Genomic DNA, 19,715 nt, shown 5'->3' on the forward strand with positions numbered 1-19,715 from the left:
TAAGGCAGCTGGGCAAACACTAACCGGTCTTTGCTCGGAATGGCCCAGTGGTGATCCAACAAACTCTTGCGCCGCTCCTCAAGGGTGGAGCGGGTGCTGGAAAGGCCGAGACCGGCCTTCTTGTCTTCATCGTCTAGACCGTCAGTCTTAGAGCTATCTTTGGCTTCCGTAGAAGAGTCCTGCAGAAAATCAATGGGGAATAAGTTGGGACACAGGAACAATATGATTAAAGTGCCTTACCTCTACACGTTCGCGGTCGAAGGCTTTGGGAAACGCGTCGCCATCGCGTCCAGTGCTGGAGCAAAGCGACTCTTGGTCGTCAGCGATCTCCAGCGACCCTATGTCTGCAGTTGTTAGATAAGAAAAAAAGCATTAGTACGCCAATCTCTTCTAAAGGGAAATTTTGTTAACGCTTTCTATACTTCTGTTTCCGATTGATCTTAGACAAGTTAAGCAGTTTATCATCTTACATGGATTTGTATTGAAACTTGATTATAGAAATGACCCGAACTTACCATCCAAGCGTTTATTACCGTCTTCGCCCAGCTCCTTGGAGTCTTCTTCGATTAATACTGGTTTGGGAAAGTAAATCTCCGGCTTCTCCGCGTCACCCGAGCCGGAGTTCAGGCTCTGACCTGCTCCTCCGGCCACTCTCATGTGTGCAATATCATGGAAAATGGCGGCGTTGACCACCAGCTCCATTGGCGCAATGACGCCGTAACTCTCCGGGCCGTGCTCGATGACCAGCGGATCGCTGACGTTGGGATCGAACATAACGGCGTTGGGCGTGACCAGAAGGACGCCGCCCACAACGCCTTGTCCGTCCGTGATGTGGCGCACATTGATCTTCAGGAAGCGCTGGGTGATCACCGGGTCGTCGCTTTTGTTGGCCTCCTCCTCCGCCTGCTGCTGGCTACTGCCGCCCACGCGCTCAATGTGTCCAGGTTTTGGGGATCCGGGGCGCAGGCCCTCGAGTATGTCTGCAAGGAGAGGCATTTAGTTAATATATTTGCTGGTTAGGTGCAAAAACGGCATTTGGTTATTATATTATATTGGGCGCTAGTGGTTTTAAGGTGCTTCTGCTGGGCTGTGATTTTATCAACTACACCCGTGGCCGCGATAAGATTGTGAAAGCAAAATTGATATATGAGATATTTTAAACTAAATCTACGCCTTGTGACCTCCCTTCGTTGTTTTAGGTGTTACGACCAGTAAATGGGAACGGCATATAAGGCTTTTCCAAACTAGTTCGGTTTGTGAGGGGATGTCGTAAAACGATTTCCTAAAGGGTGCAGCTTTTTCGCAGCGCCATGGGATTGGAAGAACGATTTTAGAAAAAAGGGTTTTAAATAAATAAGTCTAACTAAGTATATAACTTTTTAACGTTTATAGTGTAGTAACAAAAACTTGCATAGCTGGTTCTAGTTCTAACTAGTTTCGATCAACCTCGTGTACTAGGTGCTTAGAATCTTTTAGTTGTATGGGTCGTCACCCGCCCAGTTTTCTGGTGCAACTGCTGCATCTCCCATATCGAAGATGCGGTTTCCAGGGATTGAGAATGGTCAACGCGACCCTTGATTAACCAAAGGTTATATCGTAAAACGCCTTGACCTTCAATGCCAAAATTTTGTCAACCGTAATTAGCACTTATTCGAAGATCGGAGCGACAACAAAGGTAGGAAAAACAAACAATAACCTCCATTGCGCCAGAAGACAGCAGTGTGCATGCTGAAAGTTAGGATCTTGAGTACGTTCCGGCGCACTCTACGTCGTGGAATATCCGGTTCTCAGTACGTGGCTTTCCGCACTTGACCGATTCGATTTTATCGCCTTTTTAAAGTGAAAAACAGCGGAAAACACGTTCTATGAATAAGAAAACATTAGCCAGAAGTGTGGCCGCAGCTCGGTTCTTCATATATACCTCACGTTAACGGAATATACTGAAATATTCCCGTCAGCAATATGGGTATTCCTGAAACTGCAAAGCTCTACTTTTGGAGAAAGTAGAGTCAAATTTCGTGAAGTTATTACAGAATGGGGTCAAACATTAATTTCCCATATAAAAATACACATTTTTTTAACTGCTTTAAATAACTGAATATGGTTCCCTTATTTTAGAATTAACATATTGTAGCATTCTATTCTAAACATTTTTGAGATCTTCGAGTGTGTGTCTTTTAAGTGGTTTTTAAAGTATTTTAAAATGTAATGCAATAAACAAGAATGTACGAGTAATATTTTTTCCAAAATAATAAGGAGCATATAACTTCAATTTAGTAAATTTTCCCAAACACTTCAATTGCATTAAAACATTATTAGTAAAACGACGAAATTTAAATAAATAAAATCAAATAAGCAAAATGTTATCAATCGCGCGTCTAGTTATGTATGTATGTATGTACATAAAAGTATAAGAGTTTGGACTTTTAATTCTGAATATAGGAACACGCATGTTAAACTCGTGCAACAAAAAACTCAAGCAGCGATGATGGCAAACGCTTCACTATCGACGCACCAATTGCACCATTTCCACGGAGCAGCGCCTGGGTTAGCTTCCGTTCTTACCTTTCTCGCGGCTCTCGTCGGCGGACAGCTTGCGCTCGACCGGACTTGATTTTCCGGACAGACTGGCCCCGTCCGCGTCGTTGGTGGAGCTGCTGAAGGCGTCGTCCTTGGCGCTCTTGTCCGGCACCAGCAGCTGCTGGCCCGGGTAGATGAAAGAGCTGTTCAGCCGGTTCAGATGGGTCAGCTCCGAGGGCGTGGTGTCGAACCGGGCGGCCACGGAGGTCAGGGTGTCGCGATTGCCCACGGTGTAGGAAATGGTGGGTATGGTGGGCAATGAAGACTTTTGCCCTGCGGAACGAAAAGAAATAATAATTAATAAGGGTATAGCTGGAGGCACGTGCTCGCAGTTCTGTACTCGCAGGATCGGGCTCTTTTGGGGCACGCTGCTGGAAGACCTCGAAATAGTTGCCATCGGGTCGCAGTTGGGAGTAAATCACACTTGTGGGCGAAACTTGTTGCCGGCAGAGATAGATAACAGAAAACTCGTTGGTTGGCAGGTGCCAGTATATCTCAATCGCTTCCACCATTTCTGGCCTGGCATCACAAGATATCTTCTATCCTTCAAAGTGCTGCCTCATCTCTTTTTTCGAACTGTCACAACAATCAGCGCTGTTAGTTTGGGCGCGCATTTTCAAACCCTAACATTCTGCAACCGTGCCGTGCGAGTTTCAAAGCTCACTAGCTCGGCAAAAAGACAATCGCAGCCAAAACACTGTGTTATCAAGTTAACTATTCACTATTGATACGGAAAGGAGCGATAAGAATTTAGTTTATAGGTACCCCCACCTGCACTTAGATAACGATCGATAACAGGAAAGGTCGAATATTGATGTTGCCACTTAACCCTTACGTTTGTATGCTTTGACGCAGTAAGTAAAAATTATTATATAAAAAAATAATTATTGAATTAAATAAAACTATTTAATAATTTGATGAGAAATGCAAATGTGATTTTGTAAAATAATTAAAAATGTTTCATTACATTTGCAATTTACACCTATTTTACATAGAAAGTGAGCCTCAGCGGCACCTGGCGGCAGAATATCCTACCCGATTCGTCTTTACCTCTAGTGTAAGGTTGAAAAATCTACACACATTTTACATTCTGTCTTATTGGATAAGTTTAAAGCGAACTATTTTAAATTGAAAATTGTGGATACGAGGGGATTAAGCTGGGCAAGGTTCCTACCAGAAATAAGTATCAGTTTTCAGAAATACAAAGAAAATATTGTACAATTCGGAAAGGTCGCCTTGCATTACTCTACATACGTCTGCTGCTGCCCCAACCTAATTTATTCCTACCGAGCCTCATCGGTTTATTTATGTTAGTTTGTTAGTTGACGCGTGAAACACTTACTTGATAGTTTGTCGACGCTCTCGAAGCGCTGCTCCACTTTGGAGCGGAGCGAGTCCAAGTCGAATGGAGCCGCCAGGCCGTGATCCACGCTTCGCGATTTGCTCCTGGAAAAGTCAGAAATCGGTTTTAAAATCGAGAGGAACGGAATATTTGATCTTGTGGCGATCGGAGCGCAGTCTATTGCGATCGTTATCACTTACAAATTTCCAGCTCGAATTGTGACCATAACCGGTTAAAAACAATTTATTTATTGGCGGCCTGTTTGCCTTTTTAATTCAGCCTTTTTGTTGTGAATTTGCTATCGTTTTGTAAAGATTATCTAGACGATCAGCGTGTGTCCAAATAGGGCAAAACGACGCATTAAATATGTTCTTTTTAAACGATTTTTTTGATTAGCATTTATGGTTTAGCGAGAATTATAGAATAAGATTTTTCATGTGACTTGTCCTTAAGTGATTGATAGAATTAACTCAGAAAAGCATACAAAAATTTGTTGTGAAGGAAAATACGTTTATAAACATACATACTTGTCGAGTGTTTCTAATTTCTGATCTCATCTCAAAATGTTCGACAGAAAAAAATTAATTGCCTAATAAGTTTCTATTGGCCTTACATTTGGTAGTGAAAGTCTGAATTTATGCATTATTAAATATGCTTTGACTTGGCAATCTATACAGCTGGCTAGTTGGTGTCTGTCACCCTATCAATTTTATCCTGAATCCTATAATCAACTGACATGGCGGAGTACAGTCGGGAGCCTTGTCCCTTTCGCATAGTAGAGGATTGTGGTGGAGCCTTCGGAATGGGTGCCCTGGGCGGAGGAGTCTTCCAGGCGATCAAGGGTTTCCGGAACGCTCCCTCCGGCCTGAAATACCGGTTAAGCGGAGGATTGGCGGCGGTACGAGCTCGATCCGGCTTGGTGGGAGGTAACTTTGCGGTATGGGGCGCAACCTTTAGCGCCATCGACTGTTCACTGGTTCACTTCCGGAAGAAGGAGGATCCGTGGAACGCTATAATTAGTGGTGCGACCACCGGGGGCATTCTCGCTGCTCGAACTGGTGAGTTTTTTACATTTCATTAGCATTGAGTAATAAAGACTGGGTTTTGAAAATGATTTTAGTATCAGTGTTTTTTCTTAGATACCTTTTTGTCTTGTTTTTCTTTCTGATGTATTATTATTGCTATAAATTGTTTTTAAATCGGCATTATAATAAACAAATAATTGCTTTCTTGCTCATCTCTAGAGGAAGTTATTAATAGTTTTCTATGTTATGGCATTTGGAAATAGATAGTTGAGATATATTGAGATATATATGATCTCTTCCGCAGGACTAACCTCTATGCTAAGTAGTGCTTTGGTGGGCGGAGCGCTTCTGGCCCTTATAGAGGGCGTGGGCATTGCGGCGTCCCGTTATTCGGCGTATTCCTACCGCCAGGTGTCGCCCGTAGAGCGACAGGACTTGCATAAGCAGGAGTTTTTACGGCAGCATAGTGGCGATTCTTCTTTTGTAGCGAATTATGGACCGGTAAGTGAAATCTCCTGCTCAGTAATAGCCCTTTTTCCACCACTCGCACTCTTTTATTTATAGATTGATTCTTCGGCATTGTAGAATTCTTCGCTGCGTCATCGCCTAGTCGTCGTTATCCATCCGCGAACGTGGATCGACGATTGCATACCAATTTATAAAAGATTGCTTTGATTGTTGAAATCTGATACTGGCGGCATTCCCATTTCAATTTAAATTCAATTGTCGTACAGTGCAAGTTTTAGAATCATTAATATATTTTTTTCTTCGTTTATTGTTAGGTTCGGCACATTTATATCCACAGTCTGAAGTCCAGCCGAAGTATTGTGGCTTTTTGAGAGGCGCGTGTGCTTCAAAGCTCCATAATTGAAATTCCATATTTATTCAGGGCTTCCTCCTCCAAAGTTCCTTGGATCAAGCCTGAAGTTGGCCAGCAAGAATAATTTCAGTACCGCCTTGATAAATGATCAGATTGGCTCCTTTATGGATGAGCAAGGCTTTCGCACCTAAGCATTAATATATCTGGATATTCTACTTTATAATCCAAACTGAAGTTTTCATACCCGTTACTCGTAGTGTGGTTAAGGGCCTTACTAGATAACAGATAAAAGAAAGCGTTTCCGTTTTTTCATTTTTTATTTGCTCCCTACAATCGATATGCGAACATTTTGAAATTTTTACCTCGCACTCCCACTAGTTAAGTCACGATAAGTAAGGTAGTTGAAAAATTCGACTATAGAGTTCTCTCTTGTTGTTATCTAATGTTATGCCGAAAAGAAACCTGGTAAATTGTATAATATTACATTCTAATAAATTGAAAATTGAATCGTTCCTGTTTTAAAATGTTGCAATTTATTTTATCTTAATTACATCGATTTAGCACTACTTTCTTTTTTCTGCCTTTTTCTATATTATTGCGTTCTCGTTTGATTGGCAAAACTAATTTCCGTTAGAATTTCGGGCGGGTTTTCCGTTGCCAAGATAGTTTAGTTTGCTTTACAGCAAAGTGAATGACAACCAAATGCCCGAATCGACATATTCATAATAAATATTCATATTGATAAATATGAGTTTAAGAAACCTTCCTTCTGCCGATCACGGGTCTCCTCTTTTCCTTTCCACTGAGAGTAAAAAAAGTTTATTTGTGCGTGTCTCTTCACTGTGTCGCCAATTAGCGCAATTGGCGATAACCATAATTGAATATCAATGATAAAAAATAAATACGCGAGCGCGTAGAATAATTGTGGACTGAAGTTTTCAACTGGCAGCAGGCGCATGCAAAGTGCCTTTGTTCGCAGATAAACAACGGCGGCAAATACTAAATAATTATTTAACGCATATTTGTCGCCACTCGATATTTGCCTTCCACATTTTTAATTCCTAGCCATATTTACCCACGTTCGCCAATGAGAATTTTCCATGGAATGTCGTTAAGTAGCTGCGCAGCTGAAAAAACCTTTCTAGGCTTCGTTCTAGCACCGAGAATAGGCCTTTTCGCGTGGAAAACCATTGCAAAAACACGAGTCTGGTTGGAACAACTGTGTTTGATTTTAACTATTGAGTTCTACTGAGGCTTTGGAATCTATTTGCACAGTTGGCTTTCGCGCTCAAATGGCATGTATAGATATTTCGCTTTTGCTCGGCAAGTAAACATGAATAATTATTAAATAATTGTAAATGACACACATATTATTTTCAGAGGTCGAATCATTTTTTGCATTCTTCTATTTTTCTGACGAGGAGGTCAGCAAAAGATAGGTTGCGCAGGCTTCTATAAGAACAAAAATGCGTTTTCTTAACCATAATAAGGAATATTTATAAGGTAAGACATCTTTTTCTGCGACCTCTGCATGCCGTGTCACTGGGCAATTCCCAACATCTACCATCTACCTTTACTAATCACTGTAACCAATTGCCAACGAGTAGTTAAAGTGCTACAGACACGCTTCCGCATAAAGCAGTTGGACACACAAAATGGATGATATGGTAAAACAACCTATGGGTGCTTTGAGTAATCCCCTTATGTTTTCCATATTTCCCATAAGCCTCAATACAAAGTATGTGCACTTATACGAGTTGCACACGAAATACGAGTATCAGCAATGCGACGAGTCATATTTGGCCAGGGGGTCTTGAACAAGTCTGCCGAGTGGAAGTCAATCAGGGCTCGATCGCTGGGCCATACATATGTACATAGTACATGTATCTTATCGCTCTTGAGTATTGTTTACCTTCGGGAATGTGGCCCTGGGCGGCGATCAGTGGCATGAGCACCGAAAAAACAGAAGTGGCAGTAGCATTTTACTGGCACAATTCCACCGGGCCAAGTGTCAACAACCCACGGGGGTGTTACCTAGAGTGTTTACTTTACTTATATTTTCCCCACGCATCGAGTGACTCAGTTTCGCTACGTATACGTAATGTGCGACGAACAAAAACATGAATTATTTGCGATTATTGCAGTTGTGAAATGGTAAATAAAGCGAGTGCGCTCAATATTTATGTCTTCTTGTTCGGCATGAGTCATCAAAAGTTGCGGCCTCTTCTTGTGAGTAGGCCGAGAGAATATTCCCATCCTGGCAATTCTATTTATTATCAAAATGGAATACGTACTCTCATGTGTTTCCAAAACTTCCTTATCTGACACCCTTCAAACTGCTGATTTTATCTGTCGATATCACTTGAACATCAGCCATTTATTTACGCTTATACGCGACTAATAAATTATCAAATTTCGTTAATAAGACGCTGGCCGCCCTCCTTATAAATTATAAATATTTGCGGCCTGCCGATTTCGATTTAGTTTGTTGGCCCTCCTTACTTACAGACCGCAAAATAAATTTACTGTGGCAATCGGTTTTTTGAATGTTCATAAATTGGGCTGCTCAGTTATGGTTACAATTCGCTGAAATTCAGATAAATCGTTATTTCTTAAATCTACTTACAAATGGGTTATCAAATGTGTGTTAAATTCAGTCGGGCCATTCAACATTCAACATAGATACATAGATTCACAAAACATAAGGAGGCGGTAAGCGCTATAGTTATGTCATGCAGGTGCGTCAAAGGCTCTTTCTACATACATACATGCTATGTACTGATGCGGCTCTGGCTCATTTGCATTTGTATGGATGGGTGTTTTGAGTGGGGAGAGGTGGACTTAGGTGGAATCGTTAGGTGTTAGTTGCAACTTACCTGCGCACGGGAATCGCCAAATTGTCAACGCTGCGTGACAAACTGGAAACATCTTGACTAGCCCTACGTGACCTGGCACGTTTGAAAATCATAAGGAGCACATCGGGGCAGGCGAACAAAACCAATTAAATGGAAAATTGTGCCAAAACAAAACGGGAGGTCCAAAGAAATAAATGGAGAAACAATAAGGTAAATAAATATGTAATTACGAAATGGTAAATTTAAAATACACCCACACTGCAGCAAAAGAGTCTATCTGGCCTGTTCGCGCTGTTTAACAAACGCCGATTCACGGAATGTACACGTAGTATTGGGAACTCAATAATCCCAACCCCAAGCCCTCCTGTCAATTAGCTTTCTGCCGCTGGATATGTTTATGGATACATGTACTCGACATGAGCTTATTGCTTCGGAATCGTCACGTTCAGAAAACAGTCGGGTAAGGTCGTAGAAATAGGTAGGAAGGAATTAAGGGACACTTGGCTTATCTATTTTAATTTATATATGTATATATTTAACAACATCTTACATGATTGACTAGTTTGTATTTTCCCTGGAAAATGAATTTTCGGAAATGCTAAGAACCAGTACTCAGAAAAATGCTCTTGAGAATTACCATTTGTACGCAATCAGTTGATACTATCAGTTTGGTTCTACGCACTCGAAATCTTGTTGAAAACAAGAGAGAACGCTATAGTCGAGTTCCCCGACTATCTGATACCCGTTATTCAGCTAGTGTACACTGGTAGGCACAATTGTTTTGACGAAATGATCTTTCGTGTTTCTCAGTACTCTTTGATCAGCTTGAACTAAAACTCTTGCTACTTTTTTTTATATGCTATTAATAATATGCTATTTATGAACTTTTGTGCACTATTTGAAAGCTGCTGATCAAAGAGTACTGAGGAACACGATAGAACATTTCGTCAAAATAATTGTGCCTACCAGTGTAAGTGCGAAGGACAGTTTTTGGCGGTTTGTGGGCGTTAGAGTGGGCGTGGCCAAAAGTTTTTTGGCGAATAGATAGAAATTTACAAGACCAATACAAAAATGAAAAAATATTAAAACATTTTTCAAAAGTGTGGGCGTCGCAGTTTTGGGCGGTTTGTGGGCGTTAGAGTGGGCGTGGCAGCATGATTCGACAAACTTGCGCTGCGTCTATGTCCCTGGAGTCTGTATGCCTAATCTCAACTTTCTAGCTTTTGTAGTTCCTGAGATCTCGACGTTCATACGGACAGACAGACGGACAGACGGACAGACGGACGGACAGACGGACATGGCCAGATCGACTCGGCTACTGATCCTGATCAAGAATATATATACTTTATATGGTCGGAAACGCTTCCTTCTGCCTGTTACATACTTTTCAACGAATCTAGTATACCCTTTTACTCTACGAGTAACGGGTATAACAATGTCCAACTCGACGTGCAAATATACTTTAGCTTGTCAAGGGTATTCAATTTATATACCGATATGATATGAGTGCAAATAAAATTCCCACAATTCGCGACTATTTCAGTTGAGATTGTCAGAACTGAAGGTTTTGCATAAGTATGTTACAATCCGAAGCGCCTAAAAGTCTATGATATAGGCCACGGTCAAACCGTTTGGCATAGACAGTTTATCTAAATTTGGGGCAATTATGAGCAGCGAAAATAAATAGGAACTCTTCACGAAAGGCATTGTTAAATGGGACAATGAAATGGCCGGCACTTCAATCAACCGAAAACAGAAATATATATACAGCCGATTTATAGGTTGGACTTGTAATTGTTTGTAATGAAAAACAAGAGGAATTGCTATAGTCGAGTTTCCCGACTATTTGAAACCCGTTACTAGCTAGTGAAAGTTCAAAGGAGAACATTCAACACTGACAGTTTTTGGCGTTTTGTGGGCGTGGCAAACGGGTTTCTTTTTTTGGCAAATTGAGAGAAATTTACATGAGTAACAAAAAAATTAAAAAATATCAACGTATTTTTCAAATGTGTGTGGGTAGCATTTGGGCGGCTTGTGGGCGTTAGAGTGGGCGTGGCAATCGACAAACTTGCGCTGCGTCTATGTCACTGGAGTCTAAATCTAAACTTTCTAACTTTTATAGTTCCTGAGATCTCGGCGTTCATACGGACGGACAGACAGACGGGCATGGCCAAATCGACTCGGCTATCGATCCTGATCGAGAATATATATACTTTATATGGTCGGAAACGCTTCCTTCTGCCTGTTACATACTTTTCATCGAATCTAGTACTACTCTACTCTAGTTTTACTCTACGAGTAACGGGTATAATAATCAGCCAGTCTATTCAATGAATCCAAAATTTACAAAACTTGTAGGATTGGCCTAGCATTGACCCACAATGCCAAAAAGGGGAAACTCAATAAGCAAAAAAAGGGGATTCCATGATGGCCTAGTGGGGAATATGTGTACGTACTTAAGATCATGTTTATACTGCGTAATTATAATGGTCTCTGGTTTTTAACCACAGGAAGTTGGCTCAACATATTTACTTTTATCGTAAGACATACTTTTGGATTTACTTTTATCGTAAGACATACTTTCTGGTTTGTTTCTAGATCTTACGATATAGTGTAATGGTCCCCGAATTAAAGACTAGTTAAATTTTGTAGTCCGCATTTATAGATGACCTCACGCACCTAGCAAACAATTTGTCAAACTTGGCTGAACAAAATGTTTGCCATCTTATCAAAGGATCGGGATCTTATCGAATCAGTCATCATAAAGATACGAATTCAGAGCAAAGGCTGCCAATCAATTCGCGATTTTTAGTCATACGATTTTTGAATTAAAACCCCTTAAAGATCTTTAATGGAACTGTTTGATAAACGCATGTGGGCTTACCAATAATATTGCGATGTAAGTATAACGTTTTGCATTGTGTATTCAAATGACTTTAGGTATTCGCACTGAGTTCATTACTTTGTTTACACTAAAGTAGAGACCGTATCAACCCAAACTAAATGCAATTTCTGTAGACTAGGGCTAAAATAATTACAGGAAATTGATGTATGTTTTGTGAAAATATCGGATACCGATTAACTAGGCGATCAATCATAGCCCCGCCATTTGACAGATGAGTTAGAGAAAAGGGGTGGGTGACTAGAACAAGCAAAAGATAAATTCACTTGACACTGTTGACTTTTAATGATTCAATTTGGCTGTCACCGCTATGGGAGGTGGAAAATATTGATGACAAAATTAATTAGCTTGTCGAAGGAGCCGTAGAGCAAGGAAATACAAATATAAAACCCCAAAGTCGGCCCTTATCAGCAACCAAACACAGCTGACATCAACTGCAGCGGCTGTCTTCTAAACAGTGTCACGTGAATTAATTTCGTCTTTGATTTTGATATTACTCTATATTACGCTTTGCCTACAGCCCAACTTTTGATTGTCATATTTAAATTGCCTCTTTGGGCTCCACCCCCCTCTCACCATCCGCCTTATAATTAGAATTTTTATGCCGCATTGTTATCTCTGTTTGCCTTGGCTTTCGGCTGCTCTGGAAAAATAAAACGAGTGAAATGTTGTTTGTATTTGCCCGTCCGTTGCTACCAACTCAACGGCAAAGAAAAAGGTTAATTGGATTTGCTGACACTTTTTGCTTTTGTCTTGCTATTCTTTTTGCATCAGAAAATGTGTCATATTCAAGGGCAAGTCAGCACGTGAGGATTGCGTAATGGAAGTAGTTTGACTCAGAGTGGTTTTGCTAAAAAGTTAGAGAGCATGATGGTATTGTGCGAAAACATCCATGAATTTAAAGAATATCTAGTGGCGATGATATCCAAAAACCTAATTTAATCTGCTCTTGAAATAAATCCTCCTCCGAAAAATCAACATGAATCACATGGATGTGGGTTAAGGTTGGCCTTCACCCGCTGCCAGGGAGAAAGAAAGTTAAAAAGTCAACGACGAGGCCTCTTATTTGGATATAAACTTTTTTTTTTGCAAATATTTAAATTAGCGGGCGGGTTCTTAGTCATGTGCAGATGAGGAAACAGTCGTCGCACTTTTATATTGCAAGGCAGCGCTTTTGGACTGGCCTTAATTGAAACGATTAATTGCATTTTATATCACTTTTGTAATACCCACGGGTGTGAGCACGACTGATTGTGGTCAGTTGCCTTTAAATTCTCGGCGCCAGCGGCGTCGTATATAAAAACATCAGCAACTCGTTTGATACTTTTTTGTATCTGAGTATACGCGTATATCAGTCCACCCGATCGGTATTCAAATAAGTTTAGTTTGGATGTGTCGTGTTTGCCAGCTATTTAGCATGGAAGCCATAATTTTGCTTTACAATTTGTTAGAATCGTCAGCCCGTCTTCATTAGCGGCTCATTCAGGCAATTGCTATGGACACCTGGCCAAAGAGTTCGGGATTTGGATGGACAGACGAGCCCCTTGATGTAGCAATTCAAAAAAAGAGAGTCTACGCACTAGAAGCTGTTTGAGCTGCTGTTTCGACTGACTTAACTGACCTTCACTTTGTAAATTCCACGAGCAAAATACAGAATTAGAAGCGCACACACTAATTTCAATAAACCAGTTTGGGCAAAACTCAAAATATTTACACAAACTGACGCGGCAACAACACGGCTGAGAACTGTTATCTTTCATTTGAATTGAAACTTGCTTTACGTAAATTAAGATAAGAGCCGCGTTATCATGAGGAAAAACACGAGCAGCCAATAAACAAGGCATCGAACAAAGCGGGAATCTAATTGAAGCGAATGCAAAGCCCGATCCGAATGGGACAAATTTTCCTCAATCAACAATGAATTCTAATTTGAACGAGTACATCGAGTAAATGATTTTCACTTGAGGCTTCCATCTTGAGCGAGAGGCTCTAAGAAATTGCATTTGATTGGTTTTAAAGAGCGTCGTTAAATGTAATGAATATTTATTCATTGCTTTGCACATCTTGCAATAAATACATAGCAATTTGTATTGTATATAAATTATGAGTTATAATTAAGTCAGTTAAACACTTTGCCACTTAGCATTTGCATAAAATTACGATTTTTCGATATTTCGGGAGCGCTTCGATATAGCCGCGAATTCTGGAGAGATCGGTTCAAATGTCTCACGTCGCGAGTTTCATTTCCAACTGACAGACGCAAAATAAAAATCATCCCATGGGTCTGGGGCTCTGTCATTGTTAATGCCATGAGCTCTGGATGTTATCATTCTGGATGGAGACTAATGTGCTCCACTGCCCTCTTGTTCCGACATTTTACATACATACATATGTATACGTACCTATACCCATTCATTTATCAAATCAGCAGCCAGCGGAGCGCAATAAAGGCCTCTCCGTCCGCGGACTTTGTGCACTCACGCACGTAATCATTCAGACTGGAATTTAAGTTGGGAAAAATTCGAATACCCCGCCGATATACATACTAAATATCTATAAATAGATATCTATAAATCATAGGTCTTAATTGACCGCAGCTCAAAGATACATCGTTTATTTCAATCTCAATTTTGTTTTAGTTATTATGCTTAATAGGAAATGACAATAATCTAAGTAGTCTATCTGATCAAAAGAACAGTTTCTGACTTATGTTAGTGAATGACTTTCATGTTGATATTGCGGCAGTTTCGCAAAAATATGAGGTTACGTTTTCCTTAATTGTTACCATATGTTTAATATAAGCAAACATTTGCTAAAATAATTTAGAACCCCCGTTTTGTTGCCCAACTAACGTGAGAAGGGAATTTCGTTTTATAATGTCAAATAGCGATATGAACTAGGATGTTTAAGTAACTTTAGTTAGTTTACAGTGGAATAGCTTGACTATTCGGTTTTAATAAGTTGCCAAGTAACTTCCTGGTGAAAGGTTAGAATAATAGTTCTTAGGTCACAGCGACTTAGTTTCAATATGTCCCCTCACTTAAATAACACTTAACTCGATTGTAATTTTTCGGGTTAATTGCCGCATTTCTGGAAAATTAGCATATACGTCAAAAACCCAAGCGGTTCTTTCTGATCAATTATCCCATTACACCTGATCATCACTGGAGACCCGCCTGACAACGTCGAGCTGTCTGGGCCCTCATTCGAACTTAAGTGTATTACCTAGTTGCAATATTAATTATCTGGAAGAATTTCTCCGCTTGGGAGTTGGGTAATTAATATCCCAGAGATCATCGATTAGCACTAAAGCAAATCAGCTTATTGGATAACATTAACTTGTTTAGACTCTTATATACTCGTATGTATGGGAGAAGGCTTAAAATTCCCAGTGTAAACAAATGACGAATACGTATAGTATGTACATGTGGTGGGGGCAGGGTCGGGCTCAGGTGCTGGTCTAAAAATGAATTACGATTTAATTGGGTTTATATTGGGCGTCTATAAAGAGAAAAATGCTGATACCAAAATGTCAGGCCAGCCGAACCCGAGCCCCCATAAATCGTTTGATTATAAACAATATAATAAAGTGTACTTTATTAGGCATCGTGTTTGCCAAGTACCTGTCACAAAATTTGAGTTAACTTTTTCGTTCGACTCTACTGTTTTCCCTTGCATTTACTTTTGTTTGTGTTCTTCTATAAAACCCTCGACGTGTTTAAAATGGGCGTTACGAGTAGTGGATTTATATATACGAACTTGTAACCGAACATTGTGCTAAAGGGTTCCCGTGTTGGTTTTATTGCCGGTTGTTTTTGTGCTAGTTTGCTAAGCTAAAGTACTTTCGGGTTGAGAATGCGTTGGCTTTCTCAAATCTGATACTGAGACACTTTCAAGAGTGGAGTTGACGGGCTCTTTCCACCAACAAACGTTTCTTGATCTATGTATGTACCTTATAGAGAAATGAGTCAGGACATCTTATGCGTGAGGTCTTAGTTTGGAGAGTGAATCAGACCAAAGGTAGAATCCCAAGTTTAAACAATCTACTTATAATGTAAGTAACAGGTGTTAATGCTCATGACAAGGTGTTAAATGTTTAGCGCACGGTTATAATAAAGGGTTCTGCAAAGTGCTGTTTAAGTTATTTATTTTTATGGCTTAATTTTTTGGTACTTGATTTGATTTATTACTTAATTTGTAAGCAGAAAACTAACATGTTTTACTGTGACAACTTTATAGTTTAAAAAGGGCAGGGCGAATTGTTGTGTAGTTAAGCTGTATGTCACACCAAACGGTCACTTGCAGAAAAAAACACAAACCCCTTTATTCAGTGAAGTACTGCACCTTTGCACTACAGCTCTACGGTTGTTATTATGCAGTCGATTTGATTTTATTGCTTTGTTTTCTAAAACACCGTGCACAATAGAGGTAAAGTCAGAAGAACCTCTACATATCTATATCACACGATCTATGTAGTTTTCACACAGTCGCACAAGCATATAAACCGATCAAATATTTGCTGATAGTTTTGTGATAGTTAACTGTGTACTGTGAGGGCATTATCCAGGCTTGAGCTCGGAAAGACTGAGTCCAAGTCTAGACATCATATGGGACGATTGCCCGTGAGTGATAGCCCGACTGATGGAACTCGTATTTGTATAAACAGCGGGCTGAAACAGAAGCCAAGTTGGCACCACAAAGACACTCAGTCTCCAAGCTAAGCAAATATTCACGTGATCCGAATTCTGCCTTGTGACTGGAAGCTGTTGGATTCGTTGGGACCAGGCCTTAATTAACAATTTCGAGTGGGCAGCTTGTGGGAGCTTGTCGGTATTTTCAACGGATGCTGATGAAAAAAGTCGACAAAAGTACCAGTACTGTCGATTGGCATGATTGGATATTTTTCAAGCTTAGCTTCTAAAGTTGGTCATATACCAACTTATATTTTTGAAGTGCGGTTGCTTATATTAGTCTATTGAAAAAAATATGAAAAAATTTATAATTTTATCTAACCTCAAAAGCCTGATAACCAATAGATCATAGAATTCGAAAAGCTGGTGCCATTGGGCCTTTGCTTAAATTGAACGCCTTTTCAAGTGTAAACTATATATCAATCAGATCTATATCGCGTGCAATAAAAACGTGCTGCCATGGCAGTTAAAAATCGAGCTACTATATATATATACAAGTATTTGTACCGACGTGATGTGGGAAAAGGGGCGACCAATGCGGCAAATATGGCCAATTAATGTTATTGCCTTTGCTTACATTCCGTTGGACTGTTCGCTAAATTTTTGCGCTTCGTTAATTCTCTTTACAAGTTTTATTGACATTGCGAATTGTAAAACGCTGCTTTTTATTTATTCCCGAGTGCTTACGTAAAACAGAGAAATATACAAAAGACATAAGCCCTATCTGATTTGTAACTAATTTGCATTACTGGGTGGCAAGGTTTCCATTTATAGGAATAAGTAATATCCAACATTTGCTCTTTGCTAATTTGGCAACAAAGAAAAATGCTTGCAATCGTTTCGTATCGTTTGCTCATCAATTTTTTTTACCGAAAAGGTTTGTTTACCATGCCTTTCGGGCAATAATTGTCATTGTATCTGGTTTTTAATTAAAGAAAATGAAAACAAAACAATCACAAATAATCAAAAATAATTAAAATGCAACCAAGGCAGTTGCACAGGCTGAAGCACAGGCAAAGTCTCAAATTGAATTCGAGATGTGAGCAAAGTATGACAAGGAACGGAAAAACAATATGCTGGGTAATTAAAAGTAAGATATGGCGAGAACAACCGAAAAATTGTGTGCTTTCAAGGAAGCACAAATTGCTCCAAAAATACCAATTTCGATGTGCAATATTTATAATCTGATGCTCACAATTCCAGCGCTGATCATCAGCCAATTTAGATCAGGAGATTCCGGCTCTAATTGCCTTGCCGGCGGCCAAGACTCGAGCACCATTAAAATAATAATTATACTAATAATGTTCATAATGACGCTCATATTCCGATCCGTCCGTCAAAGAACCCGTTGGGCGTCTGAGCAACGGCAATGACTTGACCTAGTCGGCGGGTCGCAGTTAGTAAATGAACCCTACAGAGCCCCAGTGAAGGTCTCCAAGAGAAGGTATTTTTAAAGGGGAAGAGGAGAAGGTGCTAGGAGTTGCCTATATCACCGAAGCAACAATTCTCCTTTCTTTCTATTTTTGTTTGCGAACTAGGAAGTCGAATCGATTGTACTATATAGTTGAACAATTGTAATGGAATATAGTGGAATATTAATTTAGAGTCAGGATTGGATTTGGTGATTTTTAAACTATTAGGAAACTTGTTAATTGTTTATACCCATTTTTTCGCGTTTGTTAATTTAAATACTTTTACAAAGGATAGATTCAATCGAATGGTTAACGTGAATTGACTTGGCGATTGGTTCGTTGGTCAGTTGCGAGCTGTTGTGGCTATAAGCCATCGAAACCCGTTCAAAAAGTACGAATCGGAAATTTTTAATTAGAACCCTCGACGGTGATGAATGACTTTCGGAGAGTGAGTGAATCGTTATATTCAATTCCCAAATCAAGAGTTTCTGCCGGCAATGATCCGGCTGCGAGGAAGAGCTCCCCTGAGGAAATGTCTCCCCTTCCGACGCCTCGCATTAATTAAAGTTAGGCCCAGGGGCAGGGGCACCGGAAATGTAACTGAAAGAGTGAGTTTCGGGGGTAGGAGTGTTTCAAGCCGGCAATTAATCACACTTTCGACGGGTGTTAGTTCATTCGCAGCGAGAGCAGATTGGGTGGGTGGGTTGGTTGGTTGGTTGGTTGGTTTGGGGCAGTCATACGCAATCGATGCATTTTAGTCACTTGGCAAGGCGCTTGTTAAACACTCAGACGGTTTGGTTAAAATCAAACGAACGGAGAGGGCGCACCTGTTTTTAAAATTGTCGGGCACAAAGATGTTCCACCAGGAGTGGCGCTTCTCGCGTGGAAAGTACTCCCCGTGGCTGGGATCGATGATGTCGTCCTCGTCGTCGTTTCCGTTTCCGTTAGCAAAGCTGCCGGACGCCTCGGCCAAGCTTTCGTTGGTCAGGTCGCTCTGGGACTCGCTGCACATCATGCCGGAGTCCAGGCTCCTCTGGTTGATGTACTCCATCTTCTTGCGGCGATGCCGGTCCAGCTTGGTCTGCAGAGAGCTGCGCCTGCGCCTCTGGCGGTCATTTTGAGGTCCCTCGTACGAGGTGTTCAGCCCCTGGAGCACTGGACGCGGCGATTGGCTGCCGTCCTCAAAGAAGGTCTGCTTGCCCGGATCGTTTGGGGAGCTGGCCCGGATATTTTCCTCGGAGCTGTACACGATCTCCGGGCTGGTGGGTGTGCCGGAGCCATCGGACTTCTCGCTGCGCACAGCCGATTCATACGAGTCTTTGGTGGAGTTCTGCAAGGGATGAAGGAATGGGTTAGTTGATATGCATCTTTTTGGTGGAGCCAAGGCGAGTATAGGGAATAAAAAATCTAAATTATATAAAATTTGTTCCTTAACAGCTTAGATTACAAATTTACAAAAAAATCACATCGGAAACTTATTGAATATTTTTTAATATATATGTATGTATTTGTTCTTTAAATCGACTTTATCAAGGATTGCCGATTTGTGCGTGACTCTCAAAAATGTAGTTTCATGTGCTATATAATAATACTATTAATATTACTATAAGAGCATCCTACTCACCTTACTACTATCCCGCCGCAGGAAGGAGACGGCTATGGAGCTGCGGCGCTTTTGGTTCTTGTCAGATTTGCTGGAAAACAGTCCGAGGGCCAGGGAGCTGCGCCGCGGGGGCTTCTGTGGAGGCAGAGGGGCCGTGGCATTGAGGCTGACCTCCGTGTCCCCGGAGTCGCCGTCGTGCTCGTCGATGTTCACCAAGGACGGGATGGAGGCGCTGGCCCAGTCCTTGCGCAAGCGGTACTTTCCGCTGTCGATGATGCTCATGGCGGGGCGCTAAGTTCTCGATTCGGATGCAATCGGAGGGCAATTATCGGGCGGATAAATTGGTAACTGGGTACTAACTGCTAACTTAGACCGTTAGCCGTTAGGCGCTGCAAGTACTCCAACCGATTAATTATCGTCGAAAACATGGCTATGGCATTTTGGCTGTTAATTGCCGCGCTCCAATTACTTCCAAGCGTTGCCCC

General features: G+C 40.9%; 2 protein-coding genes across 35 annotated transcripts in view; one reads left to right on the forward strand and one right to left on the reverse strand.

Annotated features, from left to right (window-relative positions):
- The window catches only part of LOC6535385 (TLD domain-containing protein 2), an 84,470-nt gene that overhangs the window by 22,619 nt on the left and 42,136 nt on the right, over positions 1-19,715 (reverse strand). For 8 of the 32 annotated variants that reach the window (XM_039375572.2, XM_015191621.3, XM_039375571.2 and 5 more), the window contains 5 exons: positions 3,923-4,026; positions 2,566-2,853; positions 516-980; positions 241-344; positions 25-179 (listed from right to left, as the gene is read on the reverse strand). In XM_039375572.2, the coding sequence (XP_039231506.1) occupies positions 25-179; positions 241-344; positions 516-980; positions 2,566-2,853; positions 3,923-4,026 (1,116 nt within the window). Of the gene's footprint in view, positions 1-24; positions 180-240; positions 345-515; positions 981-1,696; positions 1,845-2,565; positions 2,854-2,920; positions 3,108-3,922; positions 4,027-8,643; positions 8,716-11,506; positions 11,557-18,454; positions 18,958-19,251; positions 19,666-19,715 lie in introns of those variants that run through there. The other 24 variants (XM_015191630.3, XM_002095999.4, XM_015191642.3 and 21 more) reach the window with 11 other exon arrangements.
- On the forward strand, positions 4,075-5,990 carry LOC6535386 (probable mitochondrial import inner membrane translocase subunit Tim17 1). 3 transcript variants are annotated; one of them, XM_015191645.3, is made up of 3 exons: positions 4,075-4,980; positions 5,252-5,448; positions 5,730-5,990. In XM_015191645.3, the coding sequence occupies exons 1-3, from the start codon at positions 4,659-4,661 to the stop codon at positions 5,784-5,786; spliced, it is 576 nt and encodes a 191-aa protein (XP_015047131.1). In that variant the 5' UTR covers positions 4,075-4,658; the 3' UTR covers positions 5,787-5,990. The 3 variants fall into 3 exon arrangements, with proteins under 3 accessions (XP_015047131.1, XP_039231510.1, XP_002096036.1); XM_002096000.4 differs by having other exon boundaries at positions 4,082-4,980; positions 5,512-5,990; XM_039375576.1 differs by having other exon boundaries at positions 5,252-5,990.

Source organism: Drosophila yakuba, chromosome 3R (genome assembly GCF_016746365.2).
Source record: "Drosophila yakuba strain Tai18E2 chromosome 3R, Prin_Dyak_Tai18E2_2.1, whole genome shotgun sequence".
NCBI lineage: Eukaryota > Metazoa > Arthropoda > Insecta > Diptera > Drosophilidae > Drosophila > Drosophila yakuba.